This window comes from Rhinoderma darwinii, chromosome 5 (assembly GCF_050947455.1).
Source record: "Rhinoderma darwinii isolate aRhiDar2 chromosome 5, aRhiDar2.hap1, whole genome shotgun sequence".
Classification (NCBI taxonomy): Eukaryota; Metazoa; Chordata; class Amphibia; order Anura; family Rhinodermatidae; genus Rhinoderma; species Rhinoderma darwinii.
In genome coordinates, this window is record NC_134691.1 from 50626714 (window position 1) to 50650482 (window position 23769).

Consider the following 23769-nt stretch of genomic DNA (forward strand, 5'->3'; position numbering starts at 1 on the left):
TGGCGCTAGTAGATAGCAGAGCAGGGAGATACCTATAGTGGTGTCGCTACCACTGTAGCAGCCGTAGTGGCTGCTAGCGGCTCCGCTGGCCATGGGGGGGGCCCAGCATGGGCGCCCTTATGCCCAGTGTCGCTGCTAGCAGCCGCTATGGATGCTACAGCGGTAGCGATGCGACTGAGTATAGAAGCACCCAAGCGGAAAGGCGGCTGCTGAGTCCGGGCGCTTTTGAAACAAGCAGGGGAAGGGAGCCAGTGCGGCACCCCCTTACACCTGCTGGAGTGATGCGCTCTGTGCCATGGCACAGGTTGCACACCCCGAAGGCCGGCCCTGTCTGGGACGTCAGGTTTACAGGTTTGCAAAGCTTCTATTGGGGATAACCTAAGTTTAAACTAGATAAAGTACATAACTACACCCTGCTGACCCCTTCCTTCAGGACCATAACTGCTAACCTGATGTGTTGAAACGCTGGCAATGAGCTGATAACCATGGGCAGCTGCTGAATTACACACTTTTCCCCCTAAAAATATGAAATATGTGTGACAAATAGTATGTCCATTGTAAGGTCTCTGGGGTTGTCACCCAGCTTTCCTACAGTCTTGAACTACGTATCTGCCTAGTAAGGTTATGTGCACACGTAGTGTTTTCAGGCATATTTTGGGGCGTTTACGCCTCGAAAAACGCCTGAAAAAATGGAAGCAGAACGCCTCCAAACATCTGCCCACTGATTTGAATGGGAAATAAGGCGTTCTGTTCCGACAGGGCATTTTTTTACGCCTCATTTTCTAAAAACAGCGCGTAAAAAGTTTTTTATTGACTCTATAGCTACAAAAACGGCAGTGAAAAATGCGAGTTGCTAAAAAAAAGTCTGAAAATCAGGAGGGAAAACAGCTCCATATTTTCAGGCGTTTGTGAGTTTGCGTGTGCACAAACCCTAATAAAGCACCAGGGCTGTGGGGGATTTATCACTCTTTTGTATTTAAAGCAAACCTGGCCCTTAGCCCCCATTGCACAAGCTCGCTTTCCATCAGCCAGAACTTTTTCTATTTGTAAAGCAAGTTTTTTTTGGAAGGACGTGTCGTATATTGAAATAGTAGCATTTAATTTATATGAATCTTTTAATGGTGAAATGCAGAAAAAAATAGCAATTCCGCCATTGTTTTTCTCCATTTCTTTTTTATGGCACCGTAAGAAATAGTATAACATTATTGTGCAGGTCAGCATGTGTTTGGGGATACCGAATATGTACATATATATATATATATATATATATATATATATATATATATATATATATACACATATATATGTTTAAACTTTTTAAAATACATTTATTGAAAAAATGAATTTATTGTATGTTTTCATGTTTGTAGTGTCTTTGGTTTTTTTTTCATTGTTTAAATTGCACAGTATGGAGCTGTGTAAGAAATGAAGGGGAAGCAGCACTCGCCAGAGCTTCGCAGGCCCTTCAAACAACTGATTGGCAGTGGGGGTGCCGAGAGTTGGACCCCCACTGGGAAGATATTGATGACCTATCCTGAAGATAGATCATCAATTTTATTTTGCCGGACAATCCCTTTAATTATTTTAAATCATAACCACTCTTATATACTTATATGACAGTACATTACTGCTTGTGCATGTAAAGTGCACAGGCATCTGTTACCTTAGGCATGCCCTGACAGTTACTAATGCTAGACAGCCATGGGGGCATTTACTAGGCCCAGTGCTGTTAGTATTTCCCAGTCAGCCCTGGAAATTGCAATACGAGACTGACAAAGACAGGACCGGGAACCACTTTAAAGAAAAAAGCACCAAATGGTGCAACATAGGGCATCAACTCACTATAAATAGGAGAGGCAGAAAAGTGAGCGGTGTAGACTCACCTGGCAGCGTCGTGCTGTATATAACTGAACACTTCAAAATTCATCCGGCTGCTTCTGTCTTCAGTCACATTATCAATAAACACTAGTGACCCAGTGCCTCTGGCAGCCATGCATGCCCATGCCATCACACTGCCTACACCATGTTTTACAGAGGATGTGGTGTGCTTTGGATCGTGAGCCGTTCCAAGCCTTCTCCATACTTTCTTCCTCCGATCATTCTGGTACAGGTTGATCTTAGTTTCATCTGTCCGAAGAATGCTGTTCCAGAACTGGGCGGCTTCTTTACATGTTGTTTGGCAAAGTTTAATCTGGCCTTTCTATTTTTGAGGCTGATTAATGGTTTGCAGTTTGTGGTGAACCCTCTGTATTTGTTCTCATGAAGTCTTCTCTTTATGGTAGACTTAGATACTGATACACCTACTTCCAGGAGAGTGTTCTTCACTTGGGTAGATGTTGTGAAGGGGTTTTTCTTCACTATGGAAAGGATTCTGTTGTCTTCCGTGGACATCCAGGCCTTTTGGAGTTCACGAAATCACCAGTGCGCTCTTTTTTTTCAAGAATGTACAAAACTGTTGATTTGGCCACTCCTAACATTTGTGCTATCTCTGATGGATTTCTTCATTTTTTTCAGCCTAACGATGCTCTGTTTCACTTGCATTGAGAGCACCTTTGACCTCATGTTGTGGTTTCACAGCAACAGCTTCCAAATGCAAATGCCACACCTGGAATCAACTCCAGACCTTTTACCTGCTTAATTGATGATGGATTAACGAAGGAATAGCCCATGCAGCCCATTAAATGGCTTTTGAGATAATTATCCAATCACCTTTGGTCCCTTGAAAAAGAGGCAGCAACATATTAAAGAGCTGTAAGGTCTCATGCCCACTTCAGTCTTTTCCTTCAGGGTGCTATCCGTTTTTGTCACTGATGGCACCCTGAACCCATTCATTTCAATGGCCCCATGCACACTTCACTTATTTAAACGGATCCGTTGTTCCGTTCCGTGCAAAGTAGAGCATGTCCTACTTTGCTCAGTGATTCAGTGACCGTGTGGCCCATAGAAGTCAATGGGTCAGTGAAAAAAACGGATGGCACACGGAAGGCTTCCGTGTGCCGTCCATTTTTGACGGATCCATTGCCATAGCAACGGCTGGGTGAGCAAAAGTTCAGACTCACAGACTACAGTAAACATTCATTCCTGAAGATAGGCTCATATTTTCACTCCAAAACACCCAAAAAACCAAAGTAAGCCAAGCAGAGTAATCTCAAACTGTTCTCTATGCTCTGAAAGCTACAGAAAACAGCACCAAAAACTTCTTGTAAACTTTCTATGGGTGTTTCCTGGGACATGTGACAAGTTCAAATGAAGTTCACATCCGTTTTTTAAACGGAAAAACGGAAGCCAAACGGAAGCAAAACGTCTGTGTAAAACGGAAACACGGAACGGAAACTGAGTGCACACGGAAACAAAAACGGACACACGGATGCGTCAAAAACGGCCGAGAAAACGGTGATGGAAGTGTGCATGAGGCCTAATTCCTAAACCCTTCCTCAAAGAAGGATGTGAATACCCTCAAATTAAAGCTGAGAGTCTGCACTTTAATCCCATATTGATTATGTATCTGTAATTCAATATGTTTTGGTAAACCGCTAAAATGCCAAAACTTGTGTCACTGTCCAAATAATTCTGGACCTACCTGTACATAATAGCTACTGTGAGAGTGTGCCTGTCATCCATAGCTGCTCTCCCTACTCTTGTGTGCCTACGCGACCAACGATGCCGTACTTGTATGGGATCATGTAAGAATAGGTTAAGAAGAACCTGACGAGAATATAGCATACATATATGTACAGAAATAGACAAAGATAGTCAGGCTGGGTTCACACGACCTATTTTCAGGCGTAAACGAGGCGTATTATGCCTCGATTTACACCTGAAAATACGGCTCCAATACGTCGGCAAACATCTGCCCATTCATTTGAATGGGTTTGCAGACGTACTGTGCCGACGACCTGTCATTTACGCGTCGTCGTTTGACAGCTGTCAAACGACGACGCGTAAAATGACTGCCTCGTCAAAGAAGTGCAGGACACTTCTTTGGACGTAATTTGAGCCGTTTTTCATTGAATCCAATGAAGAACAGCTCCAAATTACGGCTGTCAAAGACGCCTTGCAAAATGCGAGGAGGAGCAATTACTTCTGAAATTACGGAGCTGTTTTCTCCTGAAAACAGCTCCGTAATTTCAGCCGTAATGGTCGTTATCGTGTGCACATACCCTAAAAGATATTTACAAGTGATTAAAATAAAAAACAAAGGGCAATGCTGTACGCTCGCTACAATTAGACTCATTTTGATGAAGCAATATATAGAATGTTCTCTATATTGCGTAAAACATATTTTCCAAAACGGCTATTGGACTAGCATCTTAGAATTTAATAGATCAAATCTGCTAATTTTTTGGTAGGATGTAATATAAAGTGATGGTCACACTCAGTACCGGTAAATCAACTAGAAATGTATTGGGTGTAGGTTACTGTCCCTAGGATTATAGTCATAACTGAAATTCCATAAATACACAGCTTCTCCAAAATGTCCTTCTTTGTTAATAGTTCTCAGACATTTTTATCTACTTTAATTTGCAAATATCAGCTTGTTACTATTTTTCTCCTTTCTCATGCTTTTTCTATGCTCTTTTCGCATGGTCCATGGTTAATTTGCTTATAATACTTTTTTATTTCTGTAGCATGGACCTGAAGTGCTGGTTGGATCTTGAGCGTCTCAGAAGGGCTTCGCACAAAAAAAAGGAGGAACGTCTAGAAACATCGAAGGATATAAAGAACAAATATTTAAATAAAAAATACTTCTTTGGGCCTAACAGTCCGGCTACAAGAGATCAGCAAGAGCAGGTAAGGGCCTGTTCACATCAGCGTCTGGTTCCGTTTGGGGTTTACGTTCATCTATTCCGTCAGGGGAACAGATGAACGCAAAGCCGAATGGAAACTATAGGTTCTGTTTCCATTACCATTGATTTCAATGGTAATGTTTCCGTTTCAGTTGGTTTCCGTTTGTTTCCGTTCTATAAAGTTTCCGGGTTATATAACCGAAACAATAGCATAGTGGACTACGCTATTGTTCCAGTGAAAAAACAATTTACGGGACGTAAACAAACGGAAACCAACTGAAACGGAAGCTTTACCATTGAAATCAATGGTAATGCAAACGAAAGCTGTTGTTTCCATTCGGCTTTCCGTTCATCTGTTCCTCTGACGGAATGGATGAACGGAAACCCCAAACGGAACCAGACGCTGATGTGATCAGGCCCTAAGAAAAAAGACCACGAAAAATAATCTGACTTTCCAATTGTAAGATACCAATTATGATTTTTTTTGGATGTATTTTCTTAGTATGCACAGTATTTTATTTATTAGAGCAGCAGTTTGATGTGCTTCAGAGCTGCTCTTCCTACTGCCTTGGAACTCCACCACTGAAAACCGCCTCCTTTGCACAGGAGAATAGAGCATGCTGTAAATTTTTTTGCTGCAATGTGTGAATGGGGTTTAAAAAACCAATTCCCTTGCATTGTGTTGTTGTTTGCTGAAGGTTTTCAGTGCGGAATATGGATGGAAAATCTGAAACTAATCTGTGTGTTCATGACGATCCACGCAGACTTATTTGGCAGCGTAGTTGGCAAAATTTGTATAATGTGTAGAAATCTTGCCCTCTCCACGGTGGGAAGCAACAAATTAAAAAATTCACGTTTTAAAAAAAAAATTATTCTTCACAGGTCATGATGCTAGCAGGTGGCTGGGGAAAGATTCTCCATGATCGTCTGCCTTCCACTGTCCTCACTGAGATACAGAAATATGTCCGTATGAGGATTGAGAAGAAATGGCTGCCCATGTTTCTATCAACTGAGGCATTTAGAGAACGCCAGAAACGCCAAGTGAGTCTGCATCCTCTTCCTTTCTGAGGTGCCAAATTATAAGTTAAATTTAACAGTCAACTTTTTCAGATGAAATAGGAAAATTGCCATAGTTCATTTTAGACTCAAACTGACCCCTCCCTACATGTAGGCTAAATAATCTAAAACAATATACATAAAAAAAAGGAAAATAGACAAACGAGAGACAAAGAAGAAAAAAGGCGAGGGGCTATCACAGTGTTTACTCCCAAAAATAAGTAGTCATGGTTAAGCTATATAAGCAGTACATCCTATCCCCCAGGCCTGTTAAACATGCAGGGATGTACCCGAAGCCCTTTGACAATGCCAACAAAGAGCTCCTTGAGGGGTTCGTGCACTTATCAAAAAGTAGTCATTATTTAGAGAGGAATGCCTGACCTTTTTGAAGTTTTTTTGAATCTTTATCTTGTCCATTATATATGATTGGGCTCTCTGTAACACAAAGCAGGGGAGTCTTGAAATATTGTTTTTAAATAGTCATCTTTCTGTAATATCGGATGCAGTTTTCACATAGTTGCCCTCATCATCTCAAGATGTGGATTGTAGGTAACAAAATGGTTTTCTTGTATTGTAGGAGTTCATTTCCTAGTATTCTAGTAAGGGTATGTTCACACGCAGTGTTTTCAGACGAAATTCGGGCGTTTTACGCCTCGAATTACACTTGAAAATACGCCCCTAATACGCCTACAAACATCTGCCCATTGCTTTCAATGGGAATTAGGCTGGGTTCACACGACCTATTTTCCGACGTAAACGAGGCGTATTATGCCTCGTTTTACGTCTGAAAATACGGCTCCAATACGTCGGCAAACATCTGCCCATTCATTTGAATGGGTTTGCCGACGTACTGTGCCGACGACCTGTAATTTACGCGTCGTCGTTTGACAGCTGTCAAACGACGACGAGTAAAAATACAGCTTCGGCAAAAGAAGTGCAGGGCACTTCTTTGGACGTTTTTGGAGCCGTTTTCTCATAGACTCCAATGAAAACAGCTCCAAAAACGGACGTAAAATACGCAGCGAAAAACGCAGCGAAAAAAGCGAATTACTCAAAAAACGTCTGAAAATCAGGGGCTGTTTTCCTTTGAAAACAGCTCCGTATTTTCAGACGTTTTTGGTCACTACGTGTGCACATACCCTTAAGATGTTCTGTTCCCACGAGCCTTTATTTTACGCGTCGCTGTCAAAATACGGCGCGTAAAATGACGGCTCGTCAAAAGAATTGCAGGACACTTCTTGGGACGTTTTTGGATCCGTTTTTCATAGACTCTATTGAAAACAGCTCCAAAAATGGCTGTATAAAACGCAGTGAAAAATACAGTGAAAAACGCGAGTTGCTAAAATATAGTCTGAAAATCAGGAGCTGTTTTCCCTTGAAAACAGCTCCGTATTTTCAGACGTTTTTTGTTAAGCGTGTGAACATACCCTGACTCAACAACTTTTCAATTGTTCTTGAATGGTAGTTCCGATTCAGGAATGTCTCCAGAGTTTATCTCCCTATCTGTAGGATTAGAACATATAGTGATGAGCTGCAATACCAGACACAGCCCATGGACAAGAGTGGCGCTGTTTTTCTGGAGAAAAAAAAAAGCAGACATTTTTATAATCCTGGACGACCTCTTTAAACTATTGTTTATTGTTAATGTTCATCAATGCCACCGTACAAATTATTGTTATTGTTAGCATGATCAGTAACTTTAAATACCGCTCGTAGCGACATTTAAAATAGGCAATACTGCCAGTCTTCTGAGAGCTTTCGTTAGGCAATCATGATATTATGGGGAAGTTTCCTTCCCGCCGGCCGCATGGATCATTCCGATGGCTATTAGATCCTCGCAAATAACTGGTAAGATAGACAATAGGTTTCCTTTTAACCGATTGAAGATTCATGTGATTTATGTCATTTCTCTCCAGTCACAGATGAAAGATGTGGCAGAAGATGTCATATTCCAAACGAACAAGAAGAAATTGGGAGTGTGGAAGGTAAAATATACTTATTTTATTTCTGCTAAACAGTATATCTCAAAATTGAATCTTTTATTTTTTATTGTGACAATTGCTCCTATGAGGCATGAGTTTTCATTTGTTGGAAGATGGATTAAAATGTATTTCATTTTTTTCATCTATGACAACATTCATATATAAAATATTAAAAAGAAATCACATTATTTTTTTAGTTGCTTTACGTTTCCAATCCATTTTGATCCATTGTAAGCTATATAGCTAGTGTTCGTACATGATAGAATCAGATGCTCTGTGATAGTCATGTTTTGGGTCATGGGGCATGTAAATTATGAATAATTAAATTTAAAAAAAAAAGAAAAGCTGCTATTCCACCGTGAAAATCACAAATAAAAAAAAAAAAGATTATACTTACCCAGAACTCCCTGCTTTTGCATCCAGCCCGGCCTCCAGGGATGACATTTCATCCCATGTGTCTGCTGCAGCCAATCACAGGCTTGAGCATCATGTAGGATAAAATATCATCTCAGGAGGTCAGAGGGACATGTCGCCATAGCTACGGGTAAGTATGGGAATTTTTTATTTTTTTTTACCTGCTATTTTCCACAGCGGACATTCCGGCCGAAAAACTGCACCACAATTTGGAGTGAATTCCCTGCGATGTCCAGGGCGGGTACGCTGCGTGCTTTTACGCCTAACGTCTAACAATTCTTTGTACAGCAGATTACTCATTTGGTCTTTTTTTTTCAGCAGGTGGACAGCAAGTGGATTTCTTCCTCCAAAGAAATCATTGGTTTCCGCAAAGCATTACTGAACCCAATTACAGCAAGCCAATTTCAACGGTTCATATCTTTAAAGGGAGATTTTTTTGAAAACGGTCTTCTCTTCTGGCAAGAGGTACAGAAGTATAAGGTAAGAGTGTGGAGCTCTCAGTTACCATTTTTTAAATAACCAGCACCATCCATTATTAAGTCCAGGGCCAGATTTACCTATGGGCACAGTAGAGGCCCTGGGGGTAGAGCGCCTGCTGAAGGGAATGTTTACATATGAATAAACTGAGTAGTGTCTATTTATATGCAAATCATGGTTATTTATATTTTAATTAGTCACTCACAGCGCCGTGGAAATGAGAGGAGGACACCGGGAAAAAGCTGCACAGAGTGCTAGATGTTCTGAGAAGCGCACCGCAATGTTCTGCTTTATTACATACAGATAAACATTTTTAAGCCATACATGACTTAGGGTGGGGCGTACTTGATGGGTGAAGTCGAAGGGCATGTTCACACGGGCTATTTTCAGCCGTTTTTCAAGCCTTTAATCCCCACCTGAAAAAAATGGGGGTCCTGAACCACAACAAAAATCAACGGGAAAAACGGCGTTCTGTTCCCATGGGGCGTGTTTTACGCGGCAGTTTTTAAAAACGGCTGCGTAAAACAACGCCTCGTAAAAAGAAGTGCAGGTCATTTCTTGAGCCGTTTTTGGAGCTGTTTTTCATTGACTCAATAGACAAACCGCTCCAAAAACGGCCGTAAAAAACACTTGTTGATTAAAAAACAGCTGAAAATCAGAGGCTGTTTTCCCTTGAAAACAGCTCCGTATTTTCAGCCGTTTTTTGTTAAGCGTGTGAAAATACCCTCAGGAACCTGATGATCTATGCTCTATCAGACTCCTGTGCAGAACCGGCCTAAGGGCATGACCACACGTTCCTCCGCAACTGTCCGCATCAATGCCGCACAGAATCTGCGTTGCAGATTCTGCTGCGGATCTGCACAAAATGTGCAGAAAATTGATGCGGACTGGCCGCTGCGGACTGCAGGAAAAGTGCTTCCCTTCTCCCTATTCAGTGCAGGATAGAGAGAAGGGACAGCACTTTCCCTAGTGAAAGTCAAAGAAATTCATACTTACCGCCCGTTGTCTTGGTGACGCGTCCCTCTTTCGGCATCCAGCCCGACCTCCCTGGATGACGCTCCAGTCCATGTGACCGCTGCAGCCTGTGCTTGGCCTGTGATTGGCTGCAGCCGTCACTTAGAATGAAACGTCATCCTGGGAGGCCGGACTGGAGACAGACGCAGGGAGTTCTCGGTAAGTATGAACTTATATGTTTTTTTACAGATACATGTATATTGAGATCGGTAGTCACTGTCCCGGGTGCAGAAACAGTTACTGCCGATCGCGTAACTCTTTCAGCACCCTGGACAGTGACTATTTACAGACGTCTCCTAGCAACGCTCCCGTCATTACGGGAGCCCCATTGACTTCCTCAGTCTGGCTGTAGACCTAGAAATACATAGGTCCAGCCAGAATGAAGAAATGTCATGGTAGTAAAAACAATACGCTCCGCAGCACACATAAGATCTGCGGACTTCATTGCAGAATTTTGACTCTCCATTGAAGTCAATGGAGAAATTCCGCCATGAGTCCGCAACCAGTCCGCCACTGCTCCGCAACAGACAGAGCATGCTGCGGACACCAAATTCCGCTCCGCAGCCTATGCTCCGCAGCGGAATTTTCAGCCTAGTCTAAACGAACACTACTAAATTAAAGTGTAAGTCAATGGACAAACGGCACCGCTGCGGATTAACGCTGCGGAGTGTCCGCAGCGGAATTTCAGTGAAATTCCGCCACGTGTGAACCCGCCCTAAGGCCTTATTCACACAAGCGTATTTCATGTTCGTGTTACGCGCGTTAAAACAACAGACGTCACACGGACCTATGCAATTCAGTGGAGCCATTCAGACATTGTGTTTTTCACGCAGCGTGTATTCGCTATGTGAAACTCACTGCATGTCCTATTCTTGTGCGTTTTTTGCACATCACGCACCCATTGAAGTCTATGGGTGCGTGAAAATCACGGACAGCACACAGACGGCATCCGTGTGCTGTTCGTGTTTTTCACGCAGCAGTTGATAAAGAGATGATGAGGAAAAAATAAAACACCTTCAGTTTTTTTTGCTCACGTAAAAAAAACGCGTGACATACGGATGACATACACGCGTAAAAAACACAGACACGCACCGTACACGGATGTCACACGGAAATGCAACGTAGGAAAAACGCTGCATTTTTTACGCACGCAAAATGGACACGTTCGTGTGAATAAGGCCTTAGGGTGTGGTGGACTCTCTATTGCTGCCCACCCTCTACAGATAGTGTCTGACATTTACAAGCTGTCGCTAGTTCCGCTCACTCTCCATTACTCTTTATTTCTTTAGTTAAAACTGTTTGCAATCTCGTGAAACTCATTCAACACAATTTTGTTTTCTGTCACTTGTTCTTCAGGAATTGTTCCATTCTCACTGTGACGAGTCTACAATTCAGAGCAAGATCACAGCTATCATCAACTGTTTCATCAACTCCTCCATCCCACCGGCTCTGCAGATAGACATTCCTCCAGAACAAGCAGAGAAAATTATAGAGCGACGTCGGGATCTTGGACCATACGTATTTCGAGAAGCACAGGTCAGCTAAAACAGCTGGATAGGTTTTCAGACTTTATTTTAAAGGATTGTTCAGTTTAAACACATTCATCTGACATTGCAGAATCGATGCCGGCAGCTGCTTATAGGGAGTCTTCGATGTAAATTTTCAGTGGACGCTTGCAGTCTCCGAGTGTCTAGAGACTTACTTAGTGCAGCTAATAGAGTAGGAGGTCCTAAACAGAGGGCCCCACGCTATCAGCTAGACATGCCACAAATACCATAATCACTGCAGGGATGAATTATCACCTAAACTACTTCTGTATTGCCCAAGATCAGTGTTGCATTATCACCAGAGAAGTTAATCCTCCAAGCCGCAATCAATTTGGCGCTGGCTACACTGGGGTGCAGAGTTTAGGAAACTTGCCATTCTTTAACCTTAAATAGGAACTACACTTTCATCAAACGTTTGATATGTCATAGAGAAGTATCAAAAGTTTGGATTGGTGGGGGTCTGGGCGCTGGCACCCCCACCATTGCTAAAACGAAGGGGCAGAAGTACCAAGCTGAGCGCTTTGCTCCTTCCGCTATGATCAGCGCACATCGTCGGGATGAAGACGGCTTTCATAGAACGTCTATGTAACCCGTCTTCAGCTTGGCAGGCAGTGTTGATCACAGCTCAGTACCCGTACCCCCACCAATTCAAATTTTTGATATGTCTCAATGACATATCAATAGTTTGATGAAAGTCTAGTTACTATTTAACCTCAGCAAGAAGGTATGGAATTCCTATTCGAATTGTTAGGTTATGGTCCCCAGAATGACACTGATTGGCGGCGGTTGTGCTGTAGCCAGGGTTGTCAACAGAATAGCAGTCAGGATACAACAAGCTGAAACATGAGACAGAATTGTAGTCGATAAACAGGCCAGGAGTTAATACCAGGAGTAAAGCCACAAGGACCAGCCGACAATTTTAAGGGACGATACAGGAGCATAATCCAGGAATAAGGCCAATGTCAGGATCAATAATCAGGAGCAGAGTCAATAAACAAGAACAAGTAGCCAGGCTGACGGATTCGGGTTTGGGTGCAGGATACAGCTTCTATGTATCCAAGATACATAGAAGCTGTATGTCAAAAAGTAAAACAAATTTTTTCATAAAAAACAATTAATAAGTTGTTTAAAATACCATAATACATTGTTCTGTTGAAAAAAAAGTTTGTAAAGGTTTACATATCGTTTAAAGAAGAGCTGTCTCCTAACAGGAGTAAATAGTTGTATCCCTCATGTAATAACAATTCTGAGGCATCTGTTTTTAAAACTCTACGTTGCGCGGATCCTCTGTTATTCCTCCTAGATATTTATTAATAAACTGACAACTGGGTGTTACCAGTTGGGGGTGTGTCCCTACACAGACTGACACTGTCCAATCAGTGCTGACAGAGTGAGACTATGCAGGGACACTCCCCTTTGACAAGGGCAATAGTAACACCCAGTTGTCAATTTATTCATAAATTTCCAATAGAAATAACAGAGGAATGGCACAACACAAAGTTCTTATTATTTCATGGAGAATACAAATATTTACTAAACTAGATATGCCAAGAGAGGTAACAGGTCCTCTTTAAAGAAGCCTCTGGATTGTAATTTGGACAGGTGTTGACTTACCTGGTGCTGTATTTCATGGGCTGCCGCTCCGTTTCGAATCGCTGTGGGAAAATGTGATGTTCATTCTGACTTCCTGTATCCTACAGCGTCTATGAGAGCCTCGAAGTGAGTCTGTCTCATTGACTAGCATTGAGAGAGTACCATTCGGTCTAAACAGCAGACTTTGTAGGATTTGAGTTGTCAGAGTACAGATCACATGACCCCACGGCAGCCTAGAACGGAGCGGCGGACTGTAAAAATACAGCACCAGGTAAGTCAATACACAGGTCCACGTTATACTACAGTAAATTTGCAAACCAGAAGACCACCACTCAAGAGGATAATTATTCACTGCAATTGTGGGTAGTTGTCTCAAGAGATTTTCCCTTGTATTCTGTAAGATTAATTTGGTTAGGGAGCTAATAGACCTATCAACATGTTTTAGAGTGTATAAAAAAAACTGAAGAAACCCACACGAACACATGGACAACATGAAAACTCCACATAATTGTCGTCTTCTCACAAAACCTTACAAAAAAAAATCAAATACAAGTAGTCAGCACTAACTGTGAACGTATCTGTATACCTAGATGACAATCTTCAGCATAATGTTCAAGTTTTATCCTGAGTTTTGCGACTTCCGGAGTCGTTTGACAGATGAGAAGATTGTTCCTCTACTGGAGCGGAAGAAGGCAAAGAGAGCAGAACAGATTAAACAGAAAATGAGGGAACAAGAGAAACTTGCCAAGGTGGGTAAATCTACTGTACATCTATGTAGATCTACAGCATTCTGAGATGTGGGGAATTGAGCCATAACTCCTGTGATACGGAACTATAATGTTCTGCACTTATACCGGGATGCTTCTTGGTATTTTATTTTTCTTGGTACGGAGCCCTTGTCACCTGTATGGCCCAGGAAGAAGTACAGTGCCACCTAAAAAATATTAAAATAGACAAATCACCAGTTCCATATGACCTACACCCCTGTGTTCTAAGGGAATTAAGTACAGCGATCGACAGATCATTATTTCTAATATTTCAGGATTCTATAATGACGGGGTCTGTTCCACAGGACTGGCGCATAGCAAATGTGGTGCCAATATTCAAAAAGGAGTAAAAAAGTGAGCCCGGAAACTATAGACCTGTATATTTAAACTACATTGTGGGCAAACCCTTTGAAGTAGATACAATTGTTTACAGTCTAGGCAATGCTCTGTGAGCTAAACAGCCTCGACTCCAGACTGATACATTGTAGCAAATTACCAGGGACAATTGTGTTGCTGATGATTATGTATTTAGTTCACAGAGCATTGCCTAGACTGGATACAATTATGTCCACTTCTCAGCTGAGAGCAGGACTGCAGCATCTGAATGTTCCCATTCACTGACAACAAACAAATATCTTAACAATCGTGGGAAACTGAAACACAAAGTATATCAGAATGTTGTATAACGCTTCATTTATAAAGAGATTAAGCTTTATTTACATTAAACCGGAAAATTCCTTTAAATGCTAAGCCCACCTTCCCAACAATTTTTTTTTATTGCCCCAATGCATCTAAAATAAAAAATGAAGCAACTTTGCAAACTGTGTTGATTAAAGATTTCCTATTATTTTATCTCTACAGCTCCTATGCCAACGTATGTATCTCTATGGTAACCAACAACAAACAAACTCTGTGTGGTCTGATCCTGCAGTCATACTCCCTTTCTGTTTCTGTCTGTTACCATGGAGATACATAGTTCTGCATGGGAGCTTAAAAAAACATAATTATTTTATAACTAAAACCTATTTCAAAGCTGATTCATTTTTCATTGGTTACGAAAGTGTACATTGCCATAAAATCCTGGGCAACTTTTCGTATAAATCGGTCAGCCTACTAAACACAGCCGTACATATATTGCAGTAACTGCAACACTGGGTTGCTCCAATACTATTAGCAGTGGAACAGATGGGACTATGTGGCTGAGGTAGTCTGTCCAGGGACAGGAGCTTTGGTCCACAAATTGGTTGGCTGAATTGTAAGGCGGGGTTCACACTGAGGGTTTTTGTTGCGATTTTAACATGCATTTTTTAATATATTTCTTTGTTTAATAAGCGCCAATGTCTCTCAATAGGAGTTTATCAACCAAAACAAAAAATGCATGTTAAAAAACGCAACTAAAACACGCAGTATGAACCCAAACCTAAGTTTCACCTATCCATCTATTAGCAGGAACACCCCGAATTTCTGTAAAGGACTAGAAACAAGATGTGGACTGGACTTCACAAATTTTGTTATGTGGCTTTAATCTCCTAGTAATAAATACAAGACATGTACTTTATAATTGTATTCAATAATTTGGTCAAATTTAATATTCTACACAATATACTGTGCAACTGTTATATATATTTCAGAAGGACTGAAAACAATGAATAAAAATACATAAATTTGGCCCGTGCAAAGTCTTGAGCAATCTGCCAGTCAGCACTTAGTGACACCTCCTTGGGTAGTAGTCACAGCTTCCAAACTTTTATTGGAGCCGGTCTATTTACTCTTACTATATGTCTTTGCCCCCTCTCCCATGCAGAACTATTAAATTGCAGACATAATTTTGGACATCCTGCTTTACATGCTTGAGATCTCCCCGCAAATTCTCAATAGTACAGTATTCAAGTCTGGAGATTGTGAAGGCCAATCGAAAATTCTTATCATTTCCTTCCCGTAATACTTCATGTATGATTTAGAAGAATGTTTAGGACTGTTGTCTTGACAAAATATACAAACCTTTATCATATATTTCTGGTTCTCTCTAAATCTGTGTCATTACCTTTTTGGCATTTTAAATATTTCTTTCAATCCATTCCTTCCACCCAGACATCATTTTTGTGTCACTGGCTGACGTACTGTATTTGACTGAAAAGCTATGTCCTCCTTTTTTATTGTTTTAATGCGTCTTTAATGAAAAAAGAAGCAGCTTTGTAAATAAGCTTGATTAAAAATCTTCTACTGTTTTGTTTCTACAGGCCTTCTGCAGACCTATGTGTTTCCATGGTTACTAACTACAAACAAACCGTGCTGTCATACTCTCTTCCACCCCTCCTCACATCTTGACAATTTACATTCGGTAGATAAGGAAGAAGTAGAGGACAGATGGATGTGAGAATGATGGCAGATTCTGACTACACAGGCTTTGTTTGTAGTCTGTACCCATGGAGACACATAGGTTTGCATAGTAGCTTTAGGCACAAAATACAAGATTATTACCCAAGACTATTTGCAAAGTTGCTAAATTTTGTGTGCAATTTAGAAAAGACGATATAACATTAATATATGAAAAAAAAATGCCCTGAGTATTATTTGCGCTTCCCTGGATGATACAATTTTTCGTTTGCCGGTAAAGCATTCAAGATATGCCTGGAAGTAACTAAGATTATAATAATGGATGTACGGTCATATAAGACCTCATACTTAACCCAGATCAGCTTAAAGCAGATCTGTCAGATATTTATGCTGCCCAGTCTGAGGACAGTATAAAGAAGTGACAGTCATGCTGATTTCTGCGGTATGTCACTTATTAGGTAATGTGCCCTCCAAACGCTGATTGCACAGTAAGGCCGGGTTCCCACGTAGCATAAATGCTGCAGAATTTCTGCAACAGAATTCTATGTGGAAATTTCGCAGCATCTAGAATAGCAGCAAAGTGGATGAGATTTAGAAAATCTCGTGTCCACGCTGCGGAAAAAAAATGCACAAAAGTCGTGCGGAAAGTGTTCTGCGGTGCGTTTTTCAATTCCTCAGCATGTCCATTTATGCTGCGTGTTCTGTGTGGAGATGCTGCGTGTTTGGACCATAGACTTTAGATTTATGTTGTTGCGGTTTTTGCAGCGTTTACGTAGCGGAAACGCAGTAAAAAAATCGCTGGAAATCCACAGGTACACACATACTTTGCTATAACCAATGTTTAACACTAAGTCCCAAGGTAAAACCGCTGCGGTTCCGTAGCAATAAGAGCAGAAAAATGCACTATTTGGTGCAGATTTCTCTTACATGTTTACCAGCGTTTTTCTAGGGATTCTGCTGCAGATTTTCTGTTGCAGAAAATCTGCAGTGTATCCTGTGTGTGGGAACATAGCCTGAGGGCTTGTCCACACATAACGGAATTGCTGCAGAAAATTTCTGCAGCAACTACGTTGAAAGTAGCAGACGTTCCGCTAAGGAAAAAATTCATTTTTGACTGCAGAATATGGTGCGTATTTTGCTGCGTTTTTCTCAATGTTGGGACATGGTGACTAGAGATGAGCGAACCGGGACAACCGAACCCGGTTTCGGTCCGAACATCGTGAAAAGTTCGGTTCGCAGCGAATCCAAACTTCACCGGGTTCGGCCGAACACGTTTTGACCGAACCCGGCTTATGAGTCACTGATTTTCCGGTACGCGACATCAGGAGATAGTCTCTGTCCAGGGTGCTGAAAGAGTTAAGCGATCGGCAGTAACTGTTTCAGCACCCTGGACAGTGACTTCCGATCACAAGATACATCAACGTGTAAAAAAAAATAGAAGTTCCTACTTACCGATAACTCCGTGCTTCTTCCTCCAGTCCGACCTCCCGGGATGACGATTCAGTCCAAGTGACCGCTGCAGCCAATCACAGGCCGATCACAGGCTGCAGCCAATCACAGGCTAATCCCAGGCTGCAGCGGTCACATGGACTGCCGCGCCATCCAGGGAGGTCGGGCTGGATGCCGAAAGAGGGACGCGTCACCAAGGCAACGGTGACGCGTCCCTCTCTTGACATCCAGCCCGACATTCCTGGATGACGCGACAGTCCATGTGACCGCTGCAGCATGTGATTGGCCTGTGATTGGCTGCAGCGGTCACATTGGCTGAAACGTTATCCAGGGATATCAAGAGGGACGCGTCACCAAGGCAACGGCCGGGAGACAGGACTGGAGGAAGAAGCAGGAAGTTCTCGGTAAGTACGAACGTCTTTTTCTTTTTTTTTTACAGTTTGCTCTATATTGTGATCGGAATTCATTGTCCAGGGTGCTGAAAGAGTTACTGCCGATCAGTTAACTCTTTCAACACCCTGGATAGTGACTATTTACTGACGTCGCCTAGCAACGCTGCCGTACTGCCGGGTGAACACATGTAGCCACCCGTCATTACGGGAGCTCCATACATGATTTTTATGGGCTTTCTTGAATTACAGGTTCGGTCCGAACTAGTTCGGTCCGAATCTAACTTTTTCAAGAAATTCTGCGAACCAGCCGAACCGAACTTATCATAAGTTCGCTCATCTCTAATGGTGACATCTCCTCTGAAAACCGCAGCAATTCAGTCCACTTTCCGCAGCAGGAATTGACGTGTTGCGGTCTGAAAAATACGCACCGCAGGTCAATTTCTGCTCTGAAGTTTTATGCAGCGTGTGGATGAGATTTGTTAAATCTGCAATTCTGGACAGAAAAAAAATCGCATCAGTTCCGTAACCTGATGACGAGCCCTAGGCTGGAGGGCGGGGGAGGCAGCGGTAGTGTGAATATATGAATATACTTGGACTCAAGCTTTCAGCGCTGGCCGCAATTATGACTATTAAATTGTCAAAAACTAAGGTACGTTACCTAATAAGTAACAGCACCCTGAAATCAGCGCGTCTGTCACTTCTTTATGCTTCCCTCAGACAGGGCAGCGTCAATAGAGAGATCCTCTTTAATGTGTCAAGTCGAAACTTTTGTGTTAATCCTATTTATCTCATCTGTGCTATATTCTACATTTACAGCATCGGCAACAGCAGCAGGACTCTAAAAGGAAGGGCACCTTCTCCGACATATATGACGATAATGATAGCACTTACAGTGAAGAGTCATTTTCTGTCCGTGACACCTTTGGACGTAGCAGAAATGTGAGTACAGTTTATTATACGTTTATTACACTATTCTCATTCGCTACAGTAATATTCCACAAACATTGTAATGGTAGTAGTCATTATATAGTAATAATACACCCCCTGACATGTGCTGTCCAACGCTTACTCATCAACTTCTGTAGAGCTCCACATCCCTGGATGTCCTGCCAGACCACTGGCCATCAAGTGTGTAGGGAAATGTGTAAAAAGATTCAGATATAGAATTCACTCTATAAAGGTCATTTAAATACACTGATTTATGCGTCGATTTATTGTCACCGATACTGAAGATGTCCGAAATGTCTGCTTTCCGCCTGCTGGAGATAAACAGTGTGGACATTTTACTGAAGCATAATGTATTTATGAAAGCAGGTGGTTTAGAAGGTTCTTTATCAGCCCTGTATGATATTTTAGGGCGAGTATATGTTTATACATTGAACGCCATATTAACTCAATATGCAGGAAGCTCTAGTGTCGGCGTTTATCATTTAAAGGGTAACTAAACTTTAAAAATACTTTTGACATGTCAGAAGTTTTGATCGGTAGGGTTCCGAGCACTGAGACCCCCACTGATTGCTAAAACTAAACGGCGGAATCGCACCGTTGAGCACTGTGTCACTTCGTTTTAGGGATCGGTGGGGATCTCAGTGCTCGGACCCCCACCGATCAAAACTTCTGACATGTCACTATGACATTTTAAAAGTTTAAAAAAAAAGTTTAGTTACACTTTAACTCTTTGTCTAAGCTGGGGTTTTGGAGCTCTGCATTAGAAAAATGGAGCTCCGACCGCTATCATTAGATAATAACCAATTAATCAGCACAGAATTTTGGAGAATTTAGGCTGAATCAGCATAAGAGTGGTCCGGATTCCTATCCAGTTTAACACATTTTAAGAGAACATAAGCAAGAAAATATTTCAAAGTCTTTTCCTTTCATGGTATTTGTAGTACATTTTTGTTCAGAAAAGCAAAAGGTTGATCAGACCCCCAGGCTTGTTTCAATTGAGCCTTGAAGGGATTGTCCAGGATTAGAAAAACATGGCTGCTTTTTTTCACAAACAAAGCCACATCTGTCCATGGGTTGTGTGTGGTATTGCAGCTCCATTAAAGCAAATGGGGTTAAGCTCCAATACCGCAAACTGCCTGGAAGAAAGCAGCCATGTTTTTATAATCTTGTATAACCCCTTTCAGATGTTTTGTTGCTTGCTATACTGCTGCTATTTCAGGATCACTTAAGCATGTTAGAATTATATTGGGGTATTGCAGTATATGCCGTGTACTAGTATCGAAGTATAGATTCACTTTGGTTTAACATGTTTTTTTTATCGGCCACTTCAAGAAGAATAAATCCTCTCCAAAACAGGGCATCATCCTAATTTTGCTTCTGTACTATCCTCATGAGGAAAAACTGCAGCTGTTAATCTGACAAAACAGGAAACTTTACTTAATTGAGCAGGATTAACGATTTCTTATTATGTGATGGAATTACATGTAATGGTTTTATTACCCAGACACAGTTTTTGCAGCTGCGTTGTCCCACGCGTTTCTGTGCCAGCGCAATTTTTAGGGGGGAATTAGACAGTGGTCCAACTTACAGCTGTCAATTTCTTTACAAGCGGCAATATAATAGAAAGAAAAACACATGACGTGGAGCGATCAGCTCAGGTGTGTTCGTAGGTCCATTAAATTCGTAAGGTGACGGTGCATGGAGGGAGCGCTAAGCCGGTGGTCAGGTAGTAAATAAAGCAAAATAGTACTTGTAGTTCTCCAGCATCCGATCCAGTTAAAAGCAAAAAAAGTTTAATTCTTTTAAAAGAAAAATGGCGTGCACTCCCAAAGAAAGCTCGGACCTTAGCCATGTCTAAGAACCACAAGCAGGTGTGACACGCACAAGCGGAGCTCTCTTTGGCAGTGCACGCGATTCTTTTTTTAAATTATGAATTCAACTCTTTGGCTTTCAACTTGATCAGATGCAGGAAAAGGACAAGTATTATTTTGCTTTACTTTATTTATAAACCACTTTCACAGATTCCTTGGGTTTGTAGGTGGGGAACCAAAGTATACATGACCTTGACTGGCAAATATTAGATACCGCAAGTCACCTGTGATGGTGCAGCTACACTGTTCCTGGGTACCATCTTCCCTGATAATACATGTACACGTGACCGTATGAAATCACCTATGAATTTCCTATTTTGTTGTATTTATTATAGCAGCAAAGTATTGTGCAGCGACTACTTATAATATAGTGATTCCTATAAACTAATTCTCATATGTAACTGTTCATATAGGTGTCTTGGAGTTACTCAAAATACTTGGAGGCTCTGGAGCAGGAGAGGATGCTTCTGCAAATACAGCAAGACTTGGAGAAGAAAACAGAGTCAAGTGTCACATCAGGTACCGATAACAATACAGGCTTGAAAAATGTATATTGTATGAGATGTGAGCTTTTATACAGATTACAGTACATCAGTGTAAGGTCAGTTTTCCTTCTGATTCAAGTTTTTATCCAGGACCACCCATCTGATTCAATGTATCTGTAGTTTTACTGGTGGTTTAGTTGCTTCTAGTTTTTAACCATTCTACCCTTTGCTTTAATGGAAATTTCTCCATGCACTGACATCCTGATGAGCTTGTGGTGGGCTTGTGTTTATACACGGTAGCCAATCAGAATAAATAGAGCTGGAGTGTAAAGCATAAGGGAGGGACAAAGCAGCAACCTGATGAGACAGGAGGGGGCTTACGACTCCATGACAGTCCCTTTAGACAATGCAGCTAGGCTGCTGTCATTGATCAATGATGTGTTCTAATAAAAGAGAGCCATACACAGCCAATACTGAAAAAAAAAATAGCAGGTGAACATTACTCAAAAGTAGTTATTTGTCTCTCATCTCTTCTATTATCTATATATTAGGCTTGTAGTAGTACCAGTTAGAGAGGAGTCCTGGCTCTATGGGACATGCACAGTTAAGTACCTAGAACCCCCCTCACCACAGCCATAGAGTTAAACAATAAAGTGCTTTCGATGGGAATTGTATTAATCTGTATGCAGTGATCGCCACCTACTGGTGGCCCTAGGTGGCCCTAGGCTACCAAATTATATCATTTAATTCTATGACTGTGAAGGTTCAACAGGGGATTTGGTGCTCTGTACAAGAAAAAACTGAGCACCAACTGCTATAAAGATTTTATGATTTGAAAGTCGTTATCCAGGACCTAAAAATCACCAGGAGGGCAGGGGATTGTATAAAGTACCCCCTACTCCAGCGCTGAGACCCTGTTCTCCACCATTTCAGTCCCAGAAGCTCCTGCAGTGGTCACGTTGACGTGTCCCTAGAGCCAAATGCTGGCCTCAGTGCAGGTGAACAGTGAAGTGAGAAATTGGCTGTAGCGGCATGTGACCGATGAACGGAACGTGACCACTGCATGCGCTTTCGAGACCAGGGAGAAGGAGAACGGGGCCTCAGCCATGGAACGGGGACCGGAACACTTTACAGGGTGAATATCTGCTAATTAAGTATTTTAGAACATCCCCTGCCCTTCTACTGTCCCAGATATCCAGCACCGAATTGTGAACCTCTGTAGATGAAATAAAATGAAATTGTATGTACATTTAAACCATTTACTGCTCTACACCACCACAACCACCACAGATAACATTAACCCCTTCACCATCCTAAACCTCCAGGAATCAACTGAGAATAGATAGAAGGGCATAAACAGCTGTCAGACACCTCTGGCAGCACTTATCTCTCGGAGATTCCAGGTATAGTCCCTATATGTTGTACACATTTGGTTCTGGAAAACTCCTGATTCCATTTAGACCATAAAACATTTTGTAAATTATGGTTGTGGGATTGTCGCTGGTTATTCCTGGACTCCTCTGGGGCTGGTGAAATCACTTCCCAAATAAGAAGAACTTCATGTTGTCTTATTTATTTTATTACTTAGATGTCTCCTCAATCTACAGTGTGAGAACTGATGAATCTAAAAGAACTGGCAAGACCGCCGGCTCATCACATCAGTCTGGACAGGTGCACAGAACTTCATCAGCTGCAAGACGATAATAATGATGGGGGCTATTGGTCTCCTGCTGGGACTATAGCTCATACTGAATCATGGCCATCGTCATTTCATTAAACCATTTGTATTATTCCTTGATGACTGAACTTCATCGATCATGATTTAGAATCAGATTTTAGTTATCCACCTTTAAAAAAAAAATCAGGGTAATTTCATAATGCTACTTTCCTCATTAGAACAATTAAGTTGGTTAATCATAAGAAGTAAATATCCAATACAGCACTGGTTTTAAGGTTGTCTGGTTTGGAAAATCCATTTTCAAATACCCTATTAAGACATCTTAAAGGCTATGTACACCTTTAAAATCGTGGGGTTTTTAAAAAAAATCAAAATGTACTCCTGTGTGTTTGCTGCAACTTTCTAAATACATTTTGTTAAAAAATATTTTTACTTTTTGAGAGATACAGCTGCTTTGTATCCTGTATATAGAGCTGCTGTATCTAGCGCTGAAACCTGTATCCATCAGGTCAGTGGCACTGACGGGTTCAGTGTCAGCTGGTCCTACGTGTCTCTGACATGTGGGAACGAGCTATTAGGCTGGATTCACACGAGCATGTTCGGTCCGTAAAGGACGGAACGTATTTCGGCCGCAAGTCCCGGACCGAACACACAGCAGGAAGCCGGGCTCCTAGCATCATAGTTATGTACGACGCTAGGAGCCCGGCTCCCTGCAGTGTGTTCGGTACGGGACTTGCGGCCGAAATACGTTCCGTCCTTTACGGACCGAACATGCTCGTGTGAATCCAGCCTTACCGATCACATCTAAGTTCATAACGGATTTAGGTCTCAGTGCTAGATACAGCTGCTCTGTATACAGGATACACAGCAGCTGTATCTCAAAAAGTAAAAATTATTTTTAATAAAATGTATTTAGAAAGTTGCACTAATCACACTGATATTTTTATTTTTTTATTTAAAAAAAAAAAGGAT

At 41.7% G+C, this 23769-nt stretch overlaps 1 protein-coding gene across 1 annotated transcript in view; it reads left to right on the forward strand.

The window, feature by feature from the left end:
* RGS22 (regulator of G protein signaling 22) overlaps positions 1 to 22917 on the forward strand; it is a 149594-nt gene extending 126677 nt beyond the window's left edge. Inside the window, exons 18-26 of the mRNA XM_075825950.1 lie at positions 4629 to 4791; positions 5670 to 5828; positions 7760 to 7828; positions 8558 to 8719; positions 11087 to 11266; positions 13461 to 13619; positions 18632 to 18754; positions 21048 to 21153; positions 22708 to 22917. Coding sequence (XP_075682065.1) covers positions 4629 to 4791; positions 5670 to 5828; positions 7760 to 7828; positions 8558 to 8719; positions 11087 to 11266; positions 13461 to 13619; positions 18632 to 18754; positions 21048 to 21153; positions 22708 to 22823 — 1237 coding nt within the window. The 3' untranslated portion in view covers positions 22824 to 22917. The remainder of the gene's footprint in view (positions 1 to 4628; positions 4792 to 5669; positions 5829 to 7759; positions 7829 to 8557; positions 8720 to 11086; positions 11267 to 13460; positions 13620 to 18631; positions 18755 to 21047; positions 21154 to 22707) is intronic.
* The last annotated feature ends 852 nt before the right edge of the window (positions 22918 to 23769 follow it).